This window comes from Protopterus annectens, chromosome 1.part1 (genome assembly GCF_019279795.1).
Source record: "Protopterus annectens isolate FY-2018-M chromosome 1.part1, PAN1.0, whole genome shotgun sequence".
Classification (NCBI taxonomy): domain Eukaryota; kingdom Metazoa; phylum Chordata; order Ceratodontiformes; family Protopteridae; genus Protopterus; species Protopterus annectens.
In genome coordinates, this window is record NC_056726.1 from 800,969,210 (window position 1) to 800,996,555 (window position 27,346).

Sequence of the window (27,346 nt, forward strand, 5' to 3'; positions counted from 1 at the left end):
AATCACATCACCACACTAGTCAGGAAGTCCTTCTACGTGGCACACCTCATCACAAAAGGTTTCTCATCCAGGAAAAAAGAGGTCATTGTTCCCCTCTACTCATCACTCGTTAGACCCATTATAGAGTACAACGCCCCTTTTGGTATGTACCTAACAAGGCATCTACAACAACTGGAAAGGCCACAGAAATACCTCACAAAGAGGATTACTGGCCTCAAACAGATGCCCTATGCAGACCGTCTCAAAAAACTCCAGCTTTACTCTGTCGCATATCACCTACTCAGAGGCGATCTCTGCCTAACATACTATGTCAAACCCAGAGCTGTTGGACATCCTCCACATAAAGAAATCCCAATCCCTCCGAGCTACATGCTCTAGGGACCTAAACCTTGTCACCACAATAAACAGAACATGCTGGAGGGATAGATTCCTGTCTCAGAGTCTTCCCATACTCTGGAACAAACTACCTATCTATATCAAACAAAGCTCCTCATTAGCACTCTTCAAGAACAATCTTGATGATTGGATGAGAGATAGGAAATTCACCCCGGGGATCACTTCTGTGGCTCTGCTTGACAGGGGCATAGGAAAATAATTTTCTTGGGTAGCAAAAGCCAGGGTACTGTTTGGCAAGGCTTATATAGGCCCTAGGGCCTATAGCCTAGTACCTACCTATGAACCTATAAAACACACACAAACAAGCAATCCTAGTTGAGTATAACAAACAGCATCAAAAACGTTCATTATTTGTAAATAATCAGGTTATTTGGAGTGAGGGAGTGGTTACAGAGGGTGGTTCTGTTAAGAGCAATAAAAAAGCATTAAACTCATTCCTTTAACCAAGTCCTCCTTCCCCCTTAACACCATAGTGTAAACTGAGACTGTGTTACCTTAGAACTGGAACTAATCTGAGACTGTGTTACTTTAGAACTGAAACTAATCTAGAGACAAAATATATAATATAAGAGAACAGCTTATTAAGGCTAATTTACTAATCCAAACTTTATTAAGAAAATAACTCGCTAGCAAAATGGCTAACCAATTAACTAGCAAAAAGAGCTACTACTAGACATCTATCAGAATAAATATTAATACTTATAAACTGAAACGCTTTTAACAAAGATCACTTTCGTACCAAATAAATACTTCATCAGATTTGTGTGTAAAAACATATAATATTAATGAATACGTGTATAACTCTACAAGTGAACACCTAAGTAGGCTGAAAACCATATCTATAATTGCTAAGGTGGAAATACAGTGAAAATGTTAAAAATAAAGCATTAAGGATTTGGGGATCTGTTCAAGTGTGGCATCTAAAAAGAGCACTTCGATTGAATGAGTTAAAGTGCAATCAGGAGTATCAGAAAACAGCACCAGTGTTAGTTATTTTCATTGTAAAATATTTACCATGTTTGATATTTGTTAACAATATTAGCATGTAATGTCAACATTAATCAGTCCCATGTCAGACTTTTAATAGTCTTTTAAACAGTGGGGCAGTTTTCTGAGTTCTAGTATGCTTTTTATGGAGCAGTAATAATTAAGCCCATTTTCTAAAAGAGTTCAGTTTCAGCTGCCACAATAGTTCATGTTTTCTTAAAAGCTTAGGGATGTCTCCTTCCAGTTCCAAAAGGTCCACACAATCAGTAATTTGAAATTTAAAGCCAGTGTGTCTTTTGTGAAGCTGCAGGTGCAGAGCCAGTGCATTATTCCTGCACCTAGCTCTAATTTTGGAAAGATGGCCAGAAATCCTTCTTTTAAGTCTGTTGAGCGTTTTCCCCACATAAAATGCTTCACAGTCATTGCAGCTAGCCCTGTAAACCACCTGCATTGAAAAGAGGTCATTGGCCTAGTTGGATTTATCTGGTAAACAGAATGTAAATAAATAAAAATAAGAACTATCACATAGAATAAGGAGGGTTCATTTTCATTTCGTTGTGTAACCTCCACTGCCAGGTCATGATGCTCAAAAAGATCACTGCCATAGTATATCTTGTAAACGTAAGGGATAACACTGCAGGTATTTGCAGAACTCACCACTGCTCAGGTCTGTCTCTGTTGAGGTGGCTGCACTTTACTGTGGGTTGGACAGCAGCCACAAATTTTTGTTGACTGCTAGACATGATCATGCATCAGTCATATATTTATGCTTTTGGTCTCCACACAAAGTTCCATTTAAGGATCACATAGTCTTCACATTACTTTTAGGATATGTCCAGGCACTACAACTTGGAGGGTCCACAGAGAGAGTCTCTGTTTTGGAGATTCTAAAGTTTCTTCTTGTGCCCTTTCCTTGTTCTAAACAGGATGGGAGACTTCATGCTTTTCTGAATTGTGACAGTTTCAGTCAAATCTGATATTTGGAGCTAAGAATTAAAAGAACAGTGTTGTGATCTCCTGAACAGTTGTGTGCAGATGGTTTATTGCTGGGCATAATGTGTTCCTTTTGATAGTGTCTTGGGTCTACAAAAGAGATTCCTTCATAAATTTACACCACCTTCAATATGAAAGACTGCTGTTAAATCCCTCCTCTAAACATAGTATTCACTGTGGCAGAGGCCTTTAAAGGAGAAAGGCCTAAATGTCCTTCCCTAACCTGGACAATGGGTTGCAGATCTAAGGGTATCTGGTGCTACTGTTGGTTTGGATGCTTCTTTGCTTGCTATCCCTATGGTCCCCAAAAATGTGTATAAATCCACTGAGCCTGACTTTGTGAGTTTTGTGGATTCCTTTGTTGGAGCTGTGTTGGGTACCCTTCTTTCAGTCATTCCTGCTGACAGAGAGGTCTCTGGAGGAAATAGCACTGACCTGTTTGGTGAAAAAGCATAAGAGGGCTATCTACTTTGATCCCCCTTGTCTTTTTAGTTTTGTGGTGACCCTGATTTTTATAGTTATATTCCTGATGATGTGGACATTATGTTGGATAGTGAGCATCCAGAGGCTAGAGCTGAAATGCTGTCTCTGGTCTCTTCTCATGCAGCCTGTGTGTCATTTAAAAAAACATATATTTTGATTATTAATTTTGAGTTTTTTCTGACTATTTCTCTGGTTGCATTTACTGTGAAGTTTTTTTTTGCACTGTCAACTTCCTGTACATTCCAAGAATATGGCATGCTGGCAGACAAATCATTTTCATGATTCTATTCAACTACATGCATTTTTCCTCTCAGAAAGTTTCATTTTTATTGATTGAGTGAGTGAGTGAGTGATTGACTAGTGGAAATTTGGCCAGGTATTGGGGAATGCTCCTAATCCTTTCGATATTTGCCATTGGATCTTTTACATTCATCTGTGCTACTGCCAACACTGGCAGTTGGGTACTTGATTTAATGTCTAATCCAAAGGACAGAACATAGCAAACTGAGCTGTTCTTCGTGTTTCACTGTTGCAGTCATCACTTGTGGGTTATCCTGACTGGGTAGCCCTCGGCTGGCCTGAATACTAGAGTAAAGAATTTCCCTCCTGCGTCGGGTGTTTGATTCCAGGGACTTACATCAGGGCTATAAAAGGAGACATCATTACATCCATCTTCCTTGTCATGGAGCCTGAAGCAGAAGCAGTTCTGTGAGTGCATTGGTCAGCCATTGCCAGAGTGAGGGAAAAAAGCATCTAAAGCTAAGTACCCCATTGGGGAAACTTTTCTTGCTTGTATCTGGTGTCAGAGAAAGTTAATAACTGTCTCAGTTACGGAAAACAGATCCCACACCGAGACTTTCATTCCCATTGCATTACTTGCCTAAGCCGAGACCACGCTGTCCCTGGAGGTCAGTTCTGCACCCTGTTTAATGCGAGAACTATTAGATGTAGAGCTGAAAATGTAGGTAGACACTTCGGTGACTCTTTGTCTGATCATGGTATGGCATCGGTCGGTCAGGTTGTGAATTTGCCCGGAAAAAAGAAGGATAAAGAAAAGGAAAGGGTGAGTTCTCCTGCCAGAGTGTTGACCTTCAGTCAGCTCTACAAGACAGGAGTACTACCAGGGAACTCATGGATCTTATTATGTCCAGCTCCCAAGTAGCCAGACACTCCCTGCATTGTGGTTTTGATGCCCTAGAGGCTTCCAGCAGGGCTGCAGTCACTGGCTCAGTGATCAGAAGGCATGCATGTTTAAGGGAACAGCTCTTGCCTGACCAGGTTTAGTCCAAACTGTTAGACGCCCCCCTGGATAAGGACCAACTGTTTGGCCCCAAAGCTGAGGAGGTTATCAAGAAAATGGAAGACAAGTCCAAGTCTATGCAGACTGTGAAAGATTTCTTGCAGGTTCAGCCTCCCAGGTTCAGCAGGAACTTCCCCACAAAGCATTGGTCCTTTCGTTCTCAAGCAAAGCCCATCCAGAGAAATCCATGCAGGGACAGGCCTACCAGACACCAAGCCCAAGCCCAACAGAGATCCAGACAATGGACCACTGCTACTCTTAGGCAAGGGAGTTCTAAGCCCCCTTCCTTCTCCAAGGACCCTCAGTGACTCTGCTACACCTCTGCTCCACCCACCCCCAGAGAGGCTAGGAGGAAGAATTTCCTTCTTCCTCAACATTGGCAGGCTATCACCGCAGATCTATTGGTCCTAAAAATTATTACCAGCGGGTACAGATTCTCTTTCAAAGAAAGCCCCAGACATTCAGGCTTCCCAGACGTACCACCAAACCAGAGGGCAGAAACCATCTGCCAGATAGAAAAGCATTATGCACAATGCACTGTGGAACCTGTACCAAAGAAACAGGCCAGAAAAGGATTTTGTTCAAGACTGTTCCTGGTACCCAGAAAGAAGGGCACCTGGCACCCTTTTTTAGACCTTTCCACTCTGAATCTATCGCTTCTGGTACCCACATTCAAAATACTGACTTTACACAAACCCTTACCCATGCTGATGCCACAAGCTTGGCTAGTGACCCTAGATCTGAAAGATGCCTACCTCCATATTCCCATAAGGAAGTCTTGCGAGAGTTTCATACACTTCAGGGCAGGCTAACTACACTTTCAGTTCTCTGCTCTGCCCTTTGGCTTATCCACTGCTCCCAGAGTCTTTACAAGTGTTTGGCTCCTTGCAGACAGAGGGGCATTCAGATCTGCCCCTACCTGGACGACTGCCTCATTCAGGTGGACACCAAGGAGAGGCTTCTGCAGGACCTAACCTTTGTTCAAACACTCTTAACCTCCCTGGCCTTCACTATTAACCTAGAGAAGTCCCAACTACTGCCTACAAGAAGGTTAACCTTCCTGGGAGCTCTTCTGGACACAACTACTCAAACAGCCTCTCTTCCGCAGGAGAAACAGAAGTTCATTCACTCCTATTTTACTCAGCTAGCTCACAGGACCCACCTCACTGCAAGGAAATTCCTACAAGCACTGGGGTACATGGCCTCCTGCATTCTGCTGGTACCCCTAGCCAGACTACACATGAGGAAAATGCAGTGGTACCTCAGGAACCTTTGGTGCCAGCACTCATAGTCACTAGAGTACCAACTGCCCCCGATTCCCTGCTTACAGAAGGAGCTCCTATGCTGGGCAGAGGCATGCACCCTAAACAAAGGTCTACCCTTTTTCATTCACCGACAGGGCCAGACCATCACTACAGATGCCTCAGGCACAGCCCGGGGGCACACCAAGGGAGTATGTACACTCAGGGCATTTGGGAACAGGAGGTTCAGGGCCTCCAAATCAACCTAAAGGAGATGTTGGCGGTGCATAGGGCAATGTTAGCCTTCAAAGAACACCTGAGACCTGGAGTGCTCCTTATCAGGACAGACAATACAACAGTTATGTGGTACCTTAACAAGCAAGGGGGGACTCACTCTTTCCCCCTATGTCACCTAGCTATGCAAATCTGGCAGCCAGCCTCAATTCTGAGACTGCACCTAATAGCTCAATATATACCAGGGAAACAAAACACCCTGGCAGACCAGCTAAGCAGAAGCCTCCTGGATCCCCATGAGTGGCAACTTCACAGGGGCACATTCCTCACCATCGCATAAAACTGGGGGAGCCCAGACTTAGACCTATTTGCAACCCCAGAAAACCACCAACTAGACAAGTTCTGCTAGAGAGAGTTCCACCCAGAAACATGGAGGGTGGACGCCCTATCCTTCCACTGGGGAAACCTGTTTGTGTACCCCCCCCTTGCCCTTGATCCCCAGGGTACTCCTCAAGATCAGGGAAGAAGGGCCAAAGGCCATCCTCATTGCCCCAGACTGGCCCAGGCAACACTGGTACTCCTTGCTCCTTGCTCCTTGCTCCTCAGCCTGACCAAACAACCCCCCATGAATCTGCCCCCTCAGAAACCTTTCTGACTCAGGGGGAAAGGGACTGTGCTGCACCCAAACCTTCAGACCTTCAAACTCTCCAAGTGACTGATTCTCCAAAGGCCAATGACTGTACAGCCTTCAGCAGCCAGGTTTTAAACATTATCAAGGAGGCCAGAAAACCAGATCCAGAAATACTGACTCAGCCAAATGGAAAAGGTTCTGGACTACCTGGCAGAGCTCCTGGATCAGGAGCTGTCTTACTCTTCTATCAAAATACATGCCTCGGCTATGTCTCCCTTTGTCCACACTAATCCGCCCATCTTTTCCCAACATTTGTTTAAAATGTTCCTTATGGGGAGTGGCACACATTAGACCACCCAGGAGATCACCTGCTCCTGCATGGGATCTAAATTTTGTCCCAGAAAAACTAACCTTACCCCCCTTTGAACCAGCTGCTTCCGTAGACCTGAAGTATCTCTCTTGAAAAACTGCCTTTTAATGGCCATCACATCAGCCAGGAGAGTGTCTGAACTACAGGCTCTTATGGCCACTCAACCCTTCATTATTTTCCATGTGGCAGGGTGTCCCGTAGGACCAACCCCTCCTTTATGCCTAAAGTGGTATTGGAGATTGCCCTCAACCAGGCTATCCATCACCCTACCTTCTTTCCCAACCCCCAAAATAAAGGGAAAAGGATTTTGCATACCCTTGATGTACACAGACAATTGAGATATTACCTGGATAGGACCAAGGCTATCAGAAAATCCGACCAACTTCTGATTTTCTTCGCTCCTGGGGCAGAGTAGAAGTCCATTTCAAAACAAACCATCTCAAACTTGATCTCTCATTGCATCCATTTCTGCTACTTCTTTCATGGAAAGAGTCCTCCAAAAACTATCAGATCTCATTCCATGAGAGCAGCCTCTACTTCCACTGCTTTTCTGAGAGGGGTTCCTACTAAGGAAATTTTAGAAGCTGCCACCTGGACATCCATCCATACATTCATCAGGCACTACCTGCTGGTTACATTCACCAAGACTAGAGCAGCCTTTGCTTCTGCAGTCCGGCAAGGCATGCTAGCATCCCCTTAATAGACTGTTCTCCTTATGCCTATACTCCTTCCTCCACCCTCTCTTCTCAGCTTTGGGAATCCTCCCACAAGTGATGACTGCAACTGTGAAATGTGAAGAACATAGTACAGTTCTGTACACTTACCATAAATGTAGATGTTTGAGTGTATTCACTGTTGCAGTCCTGTTTCCCTCCCACCTTCCCCCTTTCTTACCTCTTCTTGGGGCTCATCTATTGTGAGCAAGAAAAACTGAAGTAATGATAGCCCTGATGACCTGACGTCAGTCCCTGGAATTAAACAGCTGATGCAGGAGGGAAATTCTTTACTCTGGTATTCGGGCCGGCAGAGGGCTACCCAGCAGGGATAACCCACAAGTGATGACTGCTATAGTGAATGCACTCAAACATCTACATCTGTGGCAAGTGTACACAACTGTACTTTCTCTTTCTATGCTTCAGCACACTTAATAAACACAGGCCCTGAGTCATACTTAAAATTGGGTACTTTTCCGTTAAACCCCTACCAGGAAAGAGCGGTATTCATACGGTATTTTACCGGTATGTCGGCTTCAGTGTTTTCTGTGCGAGTCCTACACTACACTACACTTCTTTTTTGCTGGTCTACGTTTCTTGTCTTGCTGACAAATTAATTCTGAGAAGCAGATGTGTACAATGAAAATCCACTTTCACTACAAAATATTATATGTGCAGAACCATCTTGTCATATCAGTAATACTTGAAATCCAAAGTTACACACCTACCACATACTGAATGATGTGTTTAACCATAATTCATGTATAAGCAATAAAGGTTTTCTTAAAGTGTATTTAAAATATACAAGTTCCCACTTTTTTTTACAGTATAGCACGAGAAGCAATAATGAGAAATTGTGTTTTCTGTTGTAGAATGTGAAGGAGTACTATGGCTGCCATGGATGTTACATTGTGGGATTTGCCCACAAATGAAGTAGTGGCTATTACATTTCTTCACTCCTACATGAATGATTACACAGAGCAGCACCAGCAGAGCGAACATGTGTATATGCAAAAAACATTTTTTTCTTCCTCTACATCACTTCACAATAAATATATGTCCACTCCTACATGCATGATTACAGTGCAGCGCAAGAAGACTAAAGACATTGTGCAGTTTTAACATTAGAATTCCTGCCTTGCAAAACACAGCAGCGCCAGCAGTGGGAAAACGCGTTACGGCTTTGAATGTATTATTAATATTACAGACATAACAATTCCTTCTTCCTCTGCTTATTTTAGTTACTTTAACAATAACCATTTGTTAGTCCTGTATAGAAGACTACATAATAAGAAAAGACAGCAGCACCAGCAGCACGAAGACTTGGTAGGGGTATAACGGAAAAGTACCTAAAATTATAAGGCATGCAGTTGTGAGCAAGGACATGTTTCTCATGATGCTCGTCATAAAGTTCACTGTTGCAGTACATTTTGTAAACATACAGGATTACTCTATAGGCAGATGTCTGTCCTGCTTGCCCGACATCAAGATTTTTTGACTATCCCAGTGCAGAGCTGTCCTCCCCAAGTAAGAAGCACAGTATGAAGAGGAGAGGAACCTGCACCAATTTGTTAATCTGTACCATCCAAGGTGACTTCCAGTGGTGTGTTAAATTGGAATTGTTCATTTCTGATTAATAGTGTTTCTGCAATATATTAGAACTTTTTCTGAAGTAGAGTTATTTCTAACATTACCCTTTTTATGTACATATATTTATTTGTTACCCTTGTAGAACACTAATCAGAGTAGCCTGATTTAAGGTTTAGCCTGGGCAAAAAACACTACTTAATATAGATATACACTCAGACACTGTGTGAGGGGTAGAAAAAATTGTGTAATAATGGTTAGCTGAGGAAATTATGCAAAGTATGTGCAAATCATGTCATGCACAAGTAGAAGAGTCTTTTCAACATAGTATATGACAATAGATTTTGTTTCTATGCAGGCCTGTTATGCATTCTTTGAAAGGTGAAAAACAAGTACATTGTAGAGTATAAAAGGTTTGTACTACTGAGAAGGATAAGTAATGTGGCCTCAGTGGATGCAATTTGTATTTGGCTTGACATGCTTTTCGTGTGGCAGACTCTGTAGTTATGACATTCTCTCCCAGCTAAAAGAATGAGTCATCTCCTGAGCTGTCTTCCCACTCTGGTGTTGCATTAGACAAGGGATTTAGCTTATGCTGACAAAACTGAGTGTTTATCTTCAGGTCTCCCCAGACCAACAATTGAATGCTGTATTTTAACAGGCCAATCATTAAATGGGTATCAGTCTCTCAAACACTTCTTAGATTTCTTAGGAATAGAAGAACCCAAGCCCTGCTATTCCAGAGTTTTTGATAACACTTTCAAGAGCGCCTTTTTTGAGCTACTTATGTCTCCATTACAGCTGACCATATTTTGCTCCCACTATCTCTCCTGTCCTGAACTTCTGACAACATTCAGGGCCAGCAAGGAGAACAAGACATCTTAGGGTGTCATTCTACAGCCTAGGGAGTGTTTTGACTGTATACTCCCCATGCATAGCCAATAATTCCTAGAGGATGGGGTTGTGCAATGGATATCTTTGCTATACTGCTCCTTAGTTTTGGAAGGGGCTGATGTCAGCAAGATGCTGTGTTCATGCTCAGGCTGTACCACACATTTTCCTGGTCTCCACTAGGGACATACAACTGTGCAGATGCATTCCATGTGTGCAGCATCCCCCCAGAATGGACACTTCTGTTCCCCCATCTGCCTGTACCATCAAGTGCCTGAGCTGCTATTCAGACTTTCGGTCTGGGCCGTAGTCTGGGCTTAAACTCTCTATGCCACCGGGTGCAGGCTTGTTGAATTATTTGTGGCTAAGCATATTGTAATTTCTCTGAAAACTGCTAAAAGATCTAAACTAGCATATACCAGTAATACCCTATATTATCTCGGAGAGACTTAGCAAGGTGTATACTTCTGTCCCCATTTATTAAAGCAGTTAGTTACCAGACACATGTTCCAGCATCAAGGAGGTAAACAGCTGGATGTTGTGTGAAAGAAAGTCTCAAATAACTGTTCTTAAGCAGCACCTCTCAAACTATCTACTGATGTCCCTCAGGGTTTCCAAAGCATGAGATAGAAGGCAGATATTCATCATGTTACCCTGCTGCAGTCATCACACTTGGGATATCCTGTTGTCAGGCGGTCCCGCAGTTGGCCAGAATTCCAAAGTCTTGGTCCGGTGTCGCTTGCTGTTGCTTCTTCCCTGACGTCAGTGCGCCAGGAGTAAGTCTTTCTTACCGCGTGGTGCCCGAAGCAGAAGCAGTTCACAAGTGCCAGTCGTCCGACTCCTGAGATTTTCTAATTCGAATTTCAGACCAAAGTCTTCTATAAAGCTAAGTACCCCGTTGGGGAAACTTTTCTTGCCTCAGACCGATGTCAGAAAAAGTTAACAATTGTATTTCTTGTGGGAAGTAAATACCTCATAAGGATTTTCATTCGTATTGCATACCTTGCCTAGGCCCAGACCACGATGTCACTAATTGTCGTTTTTGTGCTAGGTTTAATAAGCGTACTATTAAAAGATGCTTTGCTTTCGCACAACACTATTTCGGTAGAAAATTTAACTACAATATGCCGTCGGAGCAACCGACTACCGGCGTGCACATAAAACGCAAGGATAAGGACAGACAGCCCAGGCCTAAGCCAGATTCCGAGGCCTTGGCTGGTCCGGTCTCCGGTTCTCCGGTCCTCAGTGAGGCTCCGACGCAGCCCCTGACTACCGCAGATCTGGAACCCGAGACCGCTTTGGAACTTTTGGCGGAATGTACCAGGCCGACGCAGCCATTTTGTTCAGGCCCTACCGATGACATTGCTGAAAAAGATGTCGGTGCTGCAGAAACGCCTTCGGTTTCTGAAGGCGTTTTCAGACCGACAATGCTCACCATTAAAACGCATTCTAAGACGAAGACTCCTATTAATTCTAAAAGGACTGCACTTCAGTCCACTGTTCAAGGCCCCATGCCTATGAAACAGATGCTTAAAATGGCTGAAGATTTGATCTATTTAATCAGGGGTTCCCAGCCCCCTCCTGACAAAAGGCCTAGACAAGAGGAAGATTATGCATCCTCTGAACAAGTGTCCATTTCTTCAGACTCCTCTGAGGACCAAGATTACTCTTTCTCCCCTTATGAAGATTCTGATGCTGAGGATTCCATTCCCTCAGCTTCTCCTCCTGAAGACTACTCCTTTGGGGAAACTTTACACACTATGAGGGAACATTTTCACTGGGAAGGTCAGGACTACTCTGACTCAAAGAAAAGGCTCAGAGAGTTTATTTTACTCCCCCAACACAGACCTCTTGCCATCCCACCAGTTTTAGACATTGTGGATGATGTTTACTTAGAATCCAGTTTGAACCCAGACTCTCTTCCTCCTGCTCCGGCCAAGCCTGATAGATACTACAGAGTGCCTGATTCTCACAAATTTCTTTATAAAAGCCCTGTTGCTGACCCAGAGACAATCTCCCAGGGTCCCAAAGGGGCTAAGGCCTCTATGACTAAAAATCCTGTACCCTCTGAGAGGGATTCCAGAGCACTAGACAGGTGGGGGAAAAAGGTTTACACCTCAGCCACTCTAGCTATGAGGGCACTAAATTGCCAATTCCACATGCTAAAGTATCAGCAATTTCTAATCTCTCAGTTAAAGCAAAGAATGACCACTCTCCCTCAACAGTCTGAATTGAAAGAAATACAGGATCTGTTGCATGCAACTGAACAGGTGGGCAAACATACCTTACAATGTGGGTTTGATTCTTTGGAGGCCTCCTGCAGGCAGCTGTCACTGGGTCTGTTATACGTAGGCATGCTTGGTTAAAGGAACAAACTCTGCTGATCATGTTAAAACTAAGCTTCTAGATGCTCCCTTACAGCAGGATATTCTTTTTGGAGTTAAAGCAGAAGAAGTCTTAAAGAAAATGGAGGATAAGGCAAAATCTATGCAGACAGTCAAAGATTTCCTACAGGTACAGCCCCCTCTCTTCAGCAGAAACTGGCCAACAAAAAATTGGTCCTTTCCAGCTACTGACAGACCACAGAGGGGTAAATACAGACGTCCAAGGGGCAGAGGACAACCACAAGCCCAGTACAAACCTCGCCAATGGGGCACTACAACACAGAAGGGAGGAGAAGACAGGTCCCAACCTACCAGAAGGCAAACTCAATGACTTGCACCTCATCTGGCCAAGCAACACTCTCTTGGCAGCCCCCTTGGGAGGAAAACTCACACTTTTTTCAGACAACTGGCACATTGTCACAATGGACAAATGGGTCCTAGACATAATTTTACGAGGATACAGATTCCATTTCCACACCTTGCCAATGAAAAGAGGAATGCCAAACCTGCCACAAAATCAATGGGCAGAGGCACAAAAACAAATTACAGCTCTCATGGACATGAGAGCCATTCAACTGGTACCTACTCGAGAGCAAGGTCAAGGATTTTACTCAAGACTCTTTCTAGTGCCCAGAAAGGACAATGCCTGGAGACCAATTCTGGACCTTTCAATTCTAAACACCTTCTTACAAGTACCCAAATTCAAGATGCTAACACTACAGCAGCTTCTTCCCATGTTGGGCAAGGAAGCATGGCTAGTAACGTTGGACCTCAAGGAGGCATACCTGCATGTCCCTATCAGACAAAGTTGCAGAAGATGCCTCCGTTTCATTGCAGGTTCAACCCATTACCAATTTTCTGCACTACCCTTTGGCTTATCTACTGTGCCTAGAGTCCTCACAAAATGCCTAGCACCAGTAATTGCATACTGCAGACAAAGAGGAATTCAAATATACCCATACCTGGACGACTGCCTCATCAAAGCAGAAAGCAAGGACATTCTCTTACATCATCTGGCATTTGTAAAACATCTACTAAATTGCCTGGGGTACACAGTAAACGAAAAGAAGTCAAAACTAGTACCCTCACAAAATATGACATTCCTGGGTGCCAGCTTGAATACAACGGCCCAGAAGGCTTATCTGACGCCAGACAAACAACTACATCTGACTCAATATTTCAAAACAATGGCAACAAAGACCCAATTAACTGCAAGAAAAATTCTGCAGGACTTGGGCTTCATGGCATCTTGCATACTACTAATACCATTTGCAAAGCTGCATATGAGGAAATTACAGTGGTACCTAAAAAGCGTATGGTCTCAACACAGCCACAGCTTGGACAAAATGATATCTCTCATTCCCTGCCTACAACAGGAGTTTCTATGGTGGTCACAGGCATGTCACCTCAACAAGGGTCAGCATTTCACCTTGCCCCCAGCCAGGCAAACTATCACAACAGATGCATCAGACTATGCCTGGGGGGCACACATGGCAGGACAGTGCATTCAAGGCGTATGGACTGCAGATCAAAGGAATCTGCACATCAATCAAAAAGAGATGCTAGCTGTACAGAAAGCTCTGACAGCCTTCAGGAATCTATTACATCCAGGACAACTTACAATAAAGACGGACAACACCACAGTTATGTGGTACATAAACAAACAAGGGGGTACTCACTCCTACCCTCTATGCAGGCAAGCAATGACCTTATGGAACACAGCTCTGGATTACCAAGTTCAGTTACAAGCTCAATTCCTGCCAGGAAAGAAATACACATTGGCAGACGACCTCAGCAGAAACATTATGGATCCCCACGAGTGGAAACTAGATCCACAAGTATTTACAATGATAACTCAAAAATGGGGCTTTCCAGAAATAGACCTGTTTGCCAGTCCTCAAAACTATCAACTAACAAAATTTTGTACAAGGACACTTCACCATCAAGCTTGGAAAGTGGACGCACTCTCTTTCAGTTGGAAAAACCTGACAGTATATGCTTTCCCTCCATTGCCTCTCCTCACACAGGTGCTTCTGAAAGTCAAAAAGGAGAGACCACGACTGATTCTCATAGCCCTAGACTGGCCACGCCAGCACTGGTACCCACTATTGAGGAATATGGCCCAGGGCCCACCTTGGATCCTACCACAAATTACCCATTTGCTCACACAGCAAAACAATCAGATTCTTCACAGCCAGCTCAAAACCTTAAATCTGGCTGCATGGCAAATCACCTAAGTATCCAGCCAGCTCCTCTTTCCCAAGCAGTTGTAGATGTTATTCTGGAAGCTAGGAGGCCAAGCACCAGGAAGGCTTATTCGGACAAATGGAAAAGGTTTTGTGCCTGGAACCAAGCCAGAGGCTGACACACAATTCAGCCTCACATGCCTCACATTCTACAGTATTTAACTGAGATGTTGCACAAAGGACTTCCTTTCTCCTCCATTAAAATCCATTGAGGATGCCTGCACAGGACATGTTAGTTATGCCATATGTTCTTTTAGTGAATAACCTCTGTGAAAGTTCCAGTTGTTGGATATTCCTGGTTAGGTATATAACAAAGGGTGCATTGTGCTCGATGACAGGGCTGATGAATGCTGAATACTGTGGAACAATGACCTTCTTGGACCTAGATGACATACGTTTGTTTATAAGTTGCAAACATAGAATGATTTCCTCACTAATGTAGACGTGATGGGAAAGGCTAGATTACCGACTGTGTGTAGCCAAGTCTCTGAATACTGGATCAACTCTTAGGGATATGTTGTCAGTGTGATAGTTGTCATGAGTGGGAGACTTTCCAAAAGATGCTTTTAAGCATTTCTTGGCGTTTAATTTTAGTCTGTGGCTATGATACACGTTATTTGCTTGTGTCAGCCCTTCCTGGAAAACATTTATGCCTGTGGGAGATTCTATGACTGCTTTTAATTTGCAGTCATCTGAATAATTTATTCAGAGGCCCTTGACATTGACTTTGACTTCAGAGAGTTTCATACTTACTGTTCAGGAAATGCAAGTTAATGTAAAACCCATTCTGCCAATTTAAGTGAAGTAGAATAATATTTAAAAATTGTCCCCCTTACTTTTGACTTTGTCCAGAATTCTAATTGTCCCCCTTACTTTTGACTTTGTCCAGAATTCTTGAGCAAAGAAGTTGAGGTGTAGTTTGTGTTGCCTTTATTTCACATTTATCGTATGGCTGAACTTGTGTGTGCAGTCCTACGTGGTTTACTCAGGGGGCTGTCTGCTTAATTATTTAATCCCTGTGCCATTATACAGGTAGTCCAGCCTACAGCCAGCGCATATCCTCATATTATTTATCTTTTTTCTTTACAGAACCACCACTTTGTTTTTTACATAATTCTACTGTTGTAACACCTTAACAGTACTAGGCTTCTCACTCTAAACCTTTGAAGCACACATAAAAGAAAATAAAGCTAAGTAAGAGAATCATATCAATGGGCCAGTGGTACTATATCTTATCAAGTTATTTTTTCTTTTTCTTTTTGGCATTAGGTTATAACATTGTTACACCTGCTCGTGATGTTCAAGCCACCTTTCAAAATAGACTAGGTTCATATGCTCCCCTAAAATGTTCCTTGTTTTTAGGTCTGGGGTGCTCAGTTACCTCTCAGAGGCTATTTTCATTACTCCTTGTGTAGGTCTGATATTCGGTAGATTTCTGGTTTGTCATCTGTCTTCGTACTTTTTTCTTCTCTGAACATAGCTTTGTCTTCACTCCCTGAGCGTTTCACTTCTCTCTTTTAAATGTTGTGCTTAATTCTTTTCTTAATAAAAAGCTTTAAGAATGACTCTTGTGAATATTTTATTCCTCCATTAATGACCGAAGCTAGGAAAGAGGAGAAGTTGGGTTTATTAGTAAACCATTTTAACCTATTTCATTATTGAATTATGGTTACAACAGAATTAACAGTTGCATTAAATATGAGACTTTTTAATGTTAGAAGAAATATATCTTAATTTAGTTTCATTCCTGGAAGAAGAATGTATCTGGCTACAGTGATATTACAATTTACAATTTCTGCTTGGGAATCAAAGATCTCCAAGGAAGTTATTGTGATAATAAGGTGCAATGAGACCGAGTCCTTTGACCTCCTAAATATAGAAGTTAATGATTTTTTATCTCTAGTATTATAAGCTAGACAATCAAGACATTACTTACATAAACATGTCTGTTTTTTAATATGCATTTATTTCCATTCCCTTGCTTTTGATAAAGTCAGGTGTTAGATGTTGGTGTCCATATCACCCTCATTATTTTTTGTTACAATCTCTTATTGTATTATCCATCTTAGTTGAAAGAGTCTGTGTTGGGGAAAATGCAAATTTGTCTTGTTAGCTTGTGCACACAGCATATTACTGTTAACAGCCAAACTGCCAAACATAGATCAACTTTATTCTTTGAAGATGAGCATATGACTGGTTACTGAATCTGACAGAATGATTTGGACTAAGTCATCTAACTCTATTACAAGGTCTAACACAGAATACTTAAGAATGAGCAGGACCTAGGATACGGTTTCAGTCAAACTTCTAACCTCTGTCATTACTTTTCTTTGTGTGGTGTTGTCAGTGTCGTATAAGTGTGTGTGTGTGTGTGTGTGTGTGTGTGTGTGTGTGTGTGTGTGTGTGTGTGTGTGTGTGTGTGTGTGTGTGTGTGTGTGTGTGTGTGTGTGTGTGTGTGTGTATCTCAGTGGCTGCCTTTCTTATATTTCCCTAATTGGATTGCATGCAGTTAACTGGATTCAATCACTGAGATGTACTTTATTGAAATCCTTTGTGAAGCAGTAGTACACCAAATTACCTTGGAAAGTTGTTACTAGACCTTTAAAATATCAAGATGTTTTTTCCGACTTGGATCTTTATGTAAAATGAATAATAAACTCTGTCTCAAGTTCCAGCATGTGAGTTCTCAGGGCAGCTCTTACATTAACAGTTTACTTCAGTTGGAAATCATGTAGCCTGTGGCATATTTCTTTGTCTTGAACTCCATTAAAATATTGCTAGATCTTGGCTCATTTGGTAAAGACCTTAAGTTAATGTGTGGTAAGATTCCCATTCCCTGGATGTCCCTTTCCTGACATATAGCTTCACCTATGGAAAGGTTTGTGCATCTTGAGTATTTAAATCTACAAGTGTAGCTATTATTAAAAGGCTATGTTTTTGATCAGTCAGGCAACCTTAAAATTCTCATTTGAGAAAGGTATTCTTGTTTTCTAAAATGTTGTAAATGTATGATTTCCTCCATTAAAGTGGTGAAGCTCAAGAAATTAAATATTTACAGTTCTTTTAAATTTGATGAATTACTGGAGGTTATTAAGAAATTATTGGGGTCAGTAGTTTCCAGAGAACTTTATGTACATTGGAGGTACATAGTGCAGTTTTAAGCACTTTAAATGTGCTGTTGCAATAGGTACTGCAGCTCAGTATAAAACTGTATTGCCATTCGCCATACATCTTCATATGTGTATAAAATAGGATATTTCAATGATTACATTTTCAGATATTGTAAGAATATTCTAATTGTGAAATTACAGAGGTTAATAGAATTTGTTGCTGGTGGTTCTGAATTGTGTTATTATAATGTGCAATATGAAGGAGTAGAACATTAGTGGAACATATTGTCCTTAATTTTGTCTTTCCATGTTCCATGGTGATTTTTCTTTATGAGTTTTGCCTTTATGTATTGTGTTTTCTTTCTGTATGTACCTTATGTTTTTCAACACTGAAGCTTAACTTGGCAGCTGTATTTATGAATGTATGATTATGATATGATTTTGCTTTACAGTGTGAAGTTCCCAGCTTGGCACATTTTTAATTTTTACTATAATTCCTTTGTTTGAGGATGTCTGTGCTTCTGAGTGGTTCACTTGATGGGGAACGTTCCCACATTTTAATCAACAGCAAAAAAATTCCAAGTATTCCTGAGGTACTCAGAGGTGATCTATGCCTGACGTACAAGGCCATGTCCAATCAGGAATTGATGGACATGCTCCATCTCAAAAAATCCAAATCCATCAGAACCACGAGAGCTAAAGATCTAAACCTCAACACAAATATGAATAGGACATGCTGGAGGGACAGATTCATAACTCAGAGGCTTCCCACACTCTGGAACAGGATCCCAGTTCATGTTAGGCAGAGCCCTTCACTGACTCTCTTCAAGAGAAATCCTGACGAGTGGATGGGAGATCGTAGGTTTACCCCGGGGGTCATCTCTGTGTCACTACTAGACAGAGGCACAGTAAACTAAATCTATACTTTTATGCCATTACATGGGTTGGCGAAAGCCACATACACTATGGCTAGGCTTATAAATGCCCTAGGGCAGATAGCCTAGTACTAAACTATGAAACTATGAAACTAGCCAGGACTTGAAATGTACTGATACTGCCTTTATTGCCTGGGAAATGAGCATTGCCACAAGTTACAGCACTTCAGCATGGTAAGCTGTAGGAGACGCAAACTGCAGCTTGTGGCCTAGATCACTTTTTTTGTAGATGGTGGCTTTTAAGAGTAATCAGTGGATGGACCAGCAGGAATGGTGCCTGGAATGAATTTGGAATGGTGCCCAACATCTTTCCAGGCCTGCTCTTGCAAACTTTGCTTATGAGATAACCTCACAGTCTTTGCAAGTTGTGCGCTCCTCTTCAGCAAGTGAGAGGTTGAGCTTATACCAATTCGCAGCTGACAGCAAGAGGGTTGTAAGATGTGCCATTCCAGTAATCATTGTAAGGGTGAATCCTGGAGTGTCTCTATCATGTTGGCCATGATTGAACATCTAGAGCATGACTGCACCCGGTCAACTTATGTGTCATGATTCTTTCCTAAAAGCTCAATAGTTGCTTTCAGATAACATGCCTGCAGATTAGGCAAGGCTTACCAGCAAGGGTTAAGGTAGTTTCTTTCTGAACCAGTTGTCCTTACTGGGAAGGCCAGACCCTGGGCATGTATGTGTTTGACAGTAACTGTAGGCCATACACAGGCCTGTTATGACTTTGTTCTACCATCGTCATGTGCTTCAGTTAGAGCTGATGCCCCAGTGTATGACTGTCACCCCTTCATCAACTTGCTTTCGGAGTATGAGCTCACTCTGACCCTTTCTGTATTTATGGCTAAAGAAAGGTTTCCTTTAGTCTTTTTAAGAGAATGTAACACACAGTGTCAGGAAAGAAAACACCCTATACTTCCCCCAATCCAACTCTTGCTGAAAAAGAGAAGAAAAGTAATTACATCAAGTCAAGTGGGCCCATGCCCAAGCATTAATGTGGAGGAGAAGGGAGAAGAGATAGTTGGGTTTGAAATTTAGTGAAAAGTTCAGAAAACCACTAATGAATCATGGTGACCCTTACCGCTGTCTGTCCACAAAAGGTTTTACAGCTCCCTAACTGTCACTCTAGCTGTTCTGAGATGTTGTCAGAATGGCAGCAAGATCTGGAGACCCAGTAGCAGTTGGGGAGTATGGCTAGGGAAGAGCTCGTGCTTGTGAGTAATTAATTGCCTTCAGTAGAGGTAGCCAAGGCATCAGTCCTGACGTTCCAGAATCTGGACAGAACCTGATAAATCTCATGTAGTGCATTTATACTCATAGTATCCATAGTACTGATTCTGGCCTGAGATAAGCAGAGGCTGGACACTTGAGTCAGCCATTATCCAGGCTCATTCAGGACCAGAGAATGACCAGGCCATTAGTGATGAGGTCTAGAGATCATTCTTTTCAATAAAGTTTGGATGAGAACATCCAGTGCAGCCCTGGAGAAGGTGGAAGTGCAAAGAGAAGCACATTGACTTCCTGTCTGTGTTTGCCACCCTAGACACAAATCTGGACAAAGGTGAGGTCTTCCTCCAAATCCCCTCTGGAGGGATGCTTCCTTGATCAAAAGTCTGGAAATGATGAAACAGGGGATTATGGCCAGTGGACCCCACATTATCTCTGAGTAACAGATCTTATAAGAGGCCATTAATTCCTCTCCCCAGCAGTATGAATACTGCCTTCGCAGATAAATTGGTAGACATTGTCTGTAGCAAGGTATGGAAGGAACTGGACATGGTTGAGCCTATCCTGAGGAAGCCAGGTAGTCCTTTGAACCCCAAAAGAAAGGCCTCATTGGAGCATAGGACCACTTGTGGACTACATAGTGGCTGCTGCAGCCACAAGGAAGGATGTCCTACAATGCACCAAAGCTATCCATCTTCTCAAAGATTCCAGCATGATGGCTAGATTTGGGAAGCGAGTCCATACATCCAGTACATTATCTGTGAGAGCAAATGGTTTCTCAGTGGCAGAATGGCAAATGGCATGCATCATATTCAAGAAGTGGGGAAGAACTTGTTGTGATCTTTTTGCTTTGCCATTCAATGCCAAATGCCCTTACTTTTTCAACATAGTTCCCCATGAGGGGCAATCACCCAATGATGCATTCTCCCATGATTTGTCCTTGGGTTTCCTGTATGCCTTTCCCCCTCTTCCACCAACACCAAGACTGTTACAGAAGGCCAAGAGTTGCAAGACTCTACTCATTCTCATAGCTCCCTTCTGGCCATTCCCAACTTGGTGCCCTCAGTTTTGACCTGAAGAAGAAACCCCTTCTTCTTCCTCAGAGCTCTACTCTGCTAAGTCATCACCCTGGACAGTCTCATCCAGACATCCCAATGTTGTCAAATTTAGTACGGCTTCTCAAACATTTAACCTGGAGAATTGACAAGAGAAAAATGGAAGGAGTTTTCAGTCTGGGCTGGAGACAGACACACATTGTCTTTAGAATCTGTGCTACGTTTCTTAACAGAGTTGGATGACAAAGTAGTGCGTTACTCCTCGATTAAGGTACATTTGGCAGCAGTTTCCCCCTACCATGATGGTTTCTGTAATCCTTCCTTTGTGCGCACTTTCTGTGTAAGGCCTTCCTCAAGGGTATTTTCCCCTCCAGACCAGTGACTAAACTGGTCCCACCGTGGGACTGAACTTTCTACTGGTGCCTTTAATGAGACCACCTTTCAAACCAAGTACAGCCGTTGCCATATTTTTGTCTTAGAAAGCAGCTTTTATGGTGGCCATTACTTTAGGTAGAAGAATTTCTGAGTTATAAATTCTTTCTGTCTGGTATCCCTTCATTATTTTCCATCAGGACACAGTATCACTTAAGACAAAACATCTAGTGAAAGCCATTTAAATTAATATATCCGTTAATAACAGGAGGATGTGTTGCATTGTTTGGATATTCATAGACAACTGATTTGTTTTACTTGCATCATACTAAAACGTTTAGAAAAGATGAGCAGCTATTTGTTAATTTCTCACCATTTAGATTGTGATAAAAGATCACCAGTATTACCTTAATAAAGTGGATTTCTGACACTTTCTCTCTTTGCTTCTTGTCAGGAGGCAAACAGCTTGACATCCCTCCAAAGGTTCACTCAGTTTAGGACATAAGGTTTGTCCACAGTCTTCTTATGGAATCTTCCAATTAATGAGATTGCATATGCAGCCACCTGGTCTTTGCTACATACCACTGATAATCATTACAGTCTTGATTCTGTCTACGAGATAAGGGCCTCCTTTGGTGAGACCATTTTAAAAAGTTTCCTGGGTTGAGCCACCCATGTTAGCTGAGGATTCTGTCTTGATGTTCCACTGTCTGGACACGACCTAAGAAATAGGCGAGTTATGTACTTAGCTGAACGTTAGATTTCTGTTGTCTCTGTCTGGTGATGACTACCCACCTTCCCCTCCAAACTGTCCATTAGGGGGAATCTGTGACCAGAATGGCTATTACACTTGACATCTGTTTCTAAGTGGGATTCATAACTGTGCTACTGATGGTGGGCTTACTTGATTTGGAAAACCAGCAGCAGTAGGGTTTGTGGGTAGGGAGGAGCACAAGCTTGTGAGGAATTCTTTGCCATCAGTAGTGGGTGCTACTGTGTCAGTCCTGATGTTACAATGTCTGAACAGAAACCAGAGAAATCTTTACATTCCGGTAAGAACTTAACTTAAGTTTTGTATTGTTGCACTGTCTTCTGTCAAAATTGATGTAAATACTACTGCTGTAACTTTGTTGTAAATTGCTTATACACTGTTTACTATTGTACTGCTGTATGAACCAAGGTCATGACTGAAAAGGGTCACTTGGCCATCATACAGACACACACACACACACTCTTTCTCTGTCTCTCTCTGTCTTTGTCTGTCTGTCTGTCTTTCAGGAATTCTGCATTAGGCATTTTTTACTCTCTGGTATATGACTGAACCCACTGTTAAGTGTTACATCACTCTGGCCTCTCCATTTAGTGGGAAATAGCAAGATAGCTGTTTTGTACCTTCAATCATTCAATCCTTATTTTTCCTACACCTGTTCACAAATCAGAACAGCTGGCACAATGACCAATTTGTTACCCATGTTGCCTGTATGCTGTGCCACTAAGATAGCATTGTATTTCCTTTTTAAAACAAATCATTTTAAATGTTGGAAGATTAGGAGAACAGGAATTGCCATGCGTATACCGAGAGGAGAAAATGTGGTACTAGAACAGCAGGGATTCTTGTACAGTTTAGTGCAGAAAATCAAGATATGCAGTTTTTCCCAAAGTTACCAGGGAGTAGCAGTTTTGATACATTAAACACACCATATGGATGCTGCATCTTGTGTAACCAGAGCACATTTCCATTACTTTAACTACTGAACTGAAAAGGGCATCAATCCTAATTTCCTGCTTGAATACTGTAGCATCTCTGGACAGAAATGAATGTTGTATCTCCTAAATGGTGGCTGCCCTTAGTTTAAAGATGCTCCGTTGACATCATCCTGTTAATGGGATAGTGTTTGTGGTTGAATCTGAACATACTATTGTTGTAGTCGAGTCAGTTATTTATATTGCAGTATGTTCAATTGTACAGCTTTTGTTTTTCTTGCTGTGTACCAATGTTAAAATCCCTAGAGGGGAGATCTATCTCTTGCATAATTTCACCTTTGATAAGTATCAGTAAAACACTAGCTAACACTGAAGCTTGTTTTCCTGCTATGAAAACAATGGAATTAAAACTGCTTGTTTTTGTCTTGAATTAATATATTCTTTAGTGAGATGCTGTTCTTTGTCCATGTTTTCCAGAGTTCTCCAGATGCAACATATCTCCCCAGGCTTGTTGGCCTTCGTATTGGTCTGCCTTTTCCAGTTCCTGCTTTAATCGTTAATAAGCTTTGTGGATCAGGTTTCCAAGCAGTTGTCTGTGGAGCACAGGTAATGTAAGATAATTTTCTCTGAGGCATCTAAGATAAGTATTACAGTAATGTTCCTATTCACATGATGTCCCCTGTAGTTATTACATCTACAACATACCCCCTGCAAATTGATTCAGCAGTTAGGGACCTTTGATCCTATGTGGACTACAAACAGTACTTTAGCCATCCTATGTCCAGTATTGTAAGAAAGTCCTTTTTCATTGCATAACTTATTAGTAAGGATACAGCATCTGGATCCAGGGATCCAGTGATATGATCATTACATTGTATTCAGCACATATTAGGCCGATCATTGAGTATAATGGTATGTACCTGTCCAAACACTTAACAACTTGAATGACCACAGTTCTTCCTTGCTGAGAAAATCAAGGGCCTAAATCATAACTACATTGACCTTCTCAAACTCCTGTCCCTCTTCTGAGTATCATACAAGGTACTGAGGAGTGATCTCTGCCTCATGTACAGAGCTTCAACAGACCCTCTCCTCTCTGATCTACTGCACATCTGCAAGTCCAGTGGTAGAAGAAACATGCATTCTAATTTCTTCAACTACACAAACAGAGCACATTGGAGGGATAGATATGTATCACAGAGAATAACACTTCTTTGAAATTGTCTTCCTCTCTACATAAAGCCAGATAATTGCCTTACTTGGTTCAGATTTAATCTGGATGAATTGATGGGAAACTGCAGATTCACCCCTAGTTTAACACCATTGTTCCATTTGGATATTCGTACAAGAACGCAGGGCTAGGCTTCTAAAGATCTTCACAGATCAATAGCCTTGCAAGTAATATAATTCCTGTGGTGAACTCGTACAGCTTTACCTCTCCTTTCCATAAGAGTCTTTTTCCTTTAACAGATTGTGAGGATTTGGACTGTATCCACACATTTGGATTCTCAGAAAATGGTTATTTATTTGATTATTTATTTATTTTACATTTGTTGACTGGGTTAGTCTGACTGGGCAGCAGAGCCCTTTTTCAGCGGAGACCTGAGGAGAAAAGCTGGACTCTGTGTTCCCCAACACTGTGGGGAAAACTTGGAACCTGCTTCCCAGGGAACTCTCATCTCTTTCCTCTATACTACTTTTCAATAAAAGCAACTTAAAGAATACCTTAAAACTCACTGGCTATGTCCATGCACCAACCCAGACTAATAATCTCCTTCCTTCATACTTAATGTATACTTATCTCACTACTGCTATGCTTTGTCCACCTTTCCATTAACCTTGGAGAGCATTAGCTGTCAGCTAACTAAAGTTGATACTAACTTAGCCTTTTTAGAAACTACTACAGAGCTTGTTCTTGATTAGCAAGATCTCTACTGTATGTACTTGTCTCTACCTTATAAATATGTGTCACTATTGCCTTGTAAAGAATAGTCAGTTATATGATTACTAAGCTGCTATGTAAATAACTTTTATTCTGGTCTTAAAAATGTACTGTATCTGATGTTGCTATTATCTGTAGTGGAGTTTTTCTTCCTGGGTCTCTACTGAAAATGGATATATATCCAGTTGGACTAGCCTGGTCAACAAATGTAAAATAAATAAATACAAAAACAAAACATGCAGTGGTGAGAGCGATAGAGAAGGTTGGCAGTGAATCTGGCTATTTTGTTGTAGGTGGTTTCAAGTTTAGCTAATAAATTGGATTGAATATTGGTGAGAATAGGGGCTGCATAAAGTGAGGTTGGGAGAAGGAAAGTCTGTGCTAGAGAACATTTGGTGTTAATAGTGAGGTATTTTTATGTCTGTATAAAGAGGCCAAGTATTTGTTGGGTCTTTTTGATGGCTTGCTGAATATGTATGTCAAATTTTAGTTGGTTGTCTATGATTACACCCAGGAGTTTAGTATGTGGCTCAACAGAGATAAGTGTATTATTAAGAGAAGATACTGTGAAGGTATTTTTGTGTTGCTGTAGTGATACGGGGAGGAAGAGTAGAAGTTTTTTTTTTTTTTTTTTTTTTTTTAGGATTGAGAAGTAGTTGATTATTGGTCAGACATTTTTCGACTGAAAGGAGGGAATCTTTAGTAGGAGCAAGGAGGTGGGGAAGGTTAACAGAGCATGAGATAATAGTGGAGTCATCTGCGTTTTGAATTAGTGAGGCGTTTGGACAAGACGTGTGTAGGTTATTTATAAAGATATTAAAAAGGAGAGGTCCAAGGATTGACCCTTGGGGGACACCTGTTTGGATTGGGAGGAAGGGGGAGGAGGTGGAAAGCCATTGTTGGATTGGAATCTGTTGAATAGGTAACTGGGGAACCATAGTGTAGTAGAAGAGGAGAAGTTAAGGGAGGAAAGTTTTGAGAGCATTAGGTTATCGGAAACGGTGTCAAAGGCTTTAGATAGGACAAGGAAGAGGCATGAGATTAGTTTGTTATTGTTCAGTGCTTTGGCGATATTCTGTGTAAATGAAATGAGAGCTGTAAAGATGCTGTGGTGAGAACGGAAACCATGTTGGGTGGGAGTTAACAGATTGTCTTGTATGATGTGTTTGAGAAGCTGGTTATGAATGCATTTTTGTAGAATTTTGGATAAGGGGGGGATAGTATGGCGATAGGTATGTAGCTGGTTGGTTCAGCTGAATTGCCACCTTTGTGGAGGGGTATGATGTAGGATTTTTTCTAGATGTCAGGGACTGTGTTCTCTTGAACTGACCTGTTTACTAATATGGAGACTGGATGTGCAATAGAGTTAACTGCAAGTTTAAGAAATAGAGGAGATAAGTTGTCAGCAGAGGGGAGAGTAGGTTTTCAGTTTGGTAAGAAGAGATTTGATGTATGCAGTAGGGACAGATTTAAGACAAAACTGGGTGGAATTGTTAGAGGGAAGGGAATCAGAATGGGAGAGGGAGATGTTGTCAAGTTTAATTAGCTTTTTTATAGAGTCGATGAAGAAGGAATTAAGAAAGGAGGCAGTGTCTGTTGAACTGTTAGGGGCTGGGGGTAGAAGGGTTGTCTGGATGTAAGAGTTTGTTGATACTATTCCAAAACTTTTTTATGTTGGAGTTGGGGTTATCAAGTGATTTTTGATAGTATTGTTTCTTGTCCAGATCAACATGTTTCTTGGGTAGGTTCCTAAGTTCTGTATTGGTTTGGAGATGGTGATGGAAGTTAGTTTTTTTCCAGGTTCTCCATGTGCTGTCTCGGTTAAGCATTAGTTTACATCTGGATTGGGTTAACCATGGAGCAAAGTTTATTTTTATTCTTATTTTTGTAGTGGGGATTAAAGAGTTTAGGATATTCAGGAAGGTGTTGTTAAATTTCGAGACAGCCTCACTGAGGGGGGAGGGCACAGAGAAAGAGCCAGTTAATAGAGAAGAGAAGATTATTGAAGGTATCTGGGCAGAAATTAGAGAGATTACGGCTGTCTTTGTATTGGTGAGGTTTTAGTAGATGAGGTGAGTGTCATAACACATGGGTAGGGAGATGGCCACTGAGGGAGTCAGGTAGAGTGGTGGCATTGTGATACAGATTTGGATTAGAGATGAGGATCCAGTCAAGGGTAGTGCTCTTGTTTGTGTGTTTATTGATACGGGTGGGAGAAGTGATGAGTTGAGAGAATCCAAAGAGATTGATGCTAGTATTGGGAGAGTAGGAATTAAGGGAGTTCCAGTCAATATTGACGTCACCTAGGATGATAGTCTCACAAGAGATGTTGTGAGATGCCCAGGAGAGAAAATGTTCGAGGGTAGGGATTTTGTTGTTAGGTGGGATATAAATTGCTACTGTGGCTACGTTTTTGTGATTATTTAATTTACAGTTAACAAAACGAATTTCAGCTAGATGGAAATTGGGAGATGTCAGTAGAGGATAAAGAAAAAGTTTGTCAGAGTATACCATAACTACACCAGCACCTCTTTTCTTGTATTGA

At 41.8% G+C, this 27,346-nt stretch overlaps 1 protein-coding gene across 1 annotated transcript in view; it reads left to right on the forward strand.

Moving 5' to 3' along the window:
- LOC122815057 (3-ketoacyl-CoA thiolase, mitochondrial-like) overlaps window positions 1–27,346 on the forward strand; it is a 509,895-nt gene that overhangs the window by 331,551 nt on the left and 150,998 nt on the right. The window contains exon 3 of the mRNA XM_044087304.1: window positions 23,337–23,465. Within this exon, the coding sequence (XP_043943239.1) occupies window positions 23,337–23,465 (129 nt within the window). The remainder of the gene's footprint in view (window positions 1–23,336; window positions 23,466–27,346) is intronic.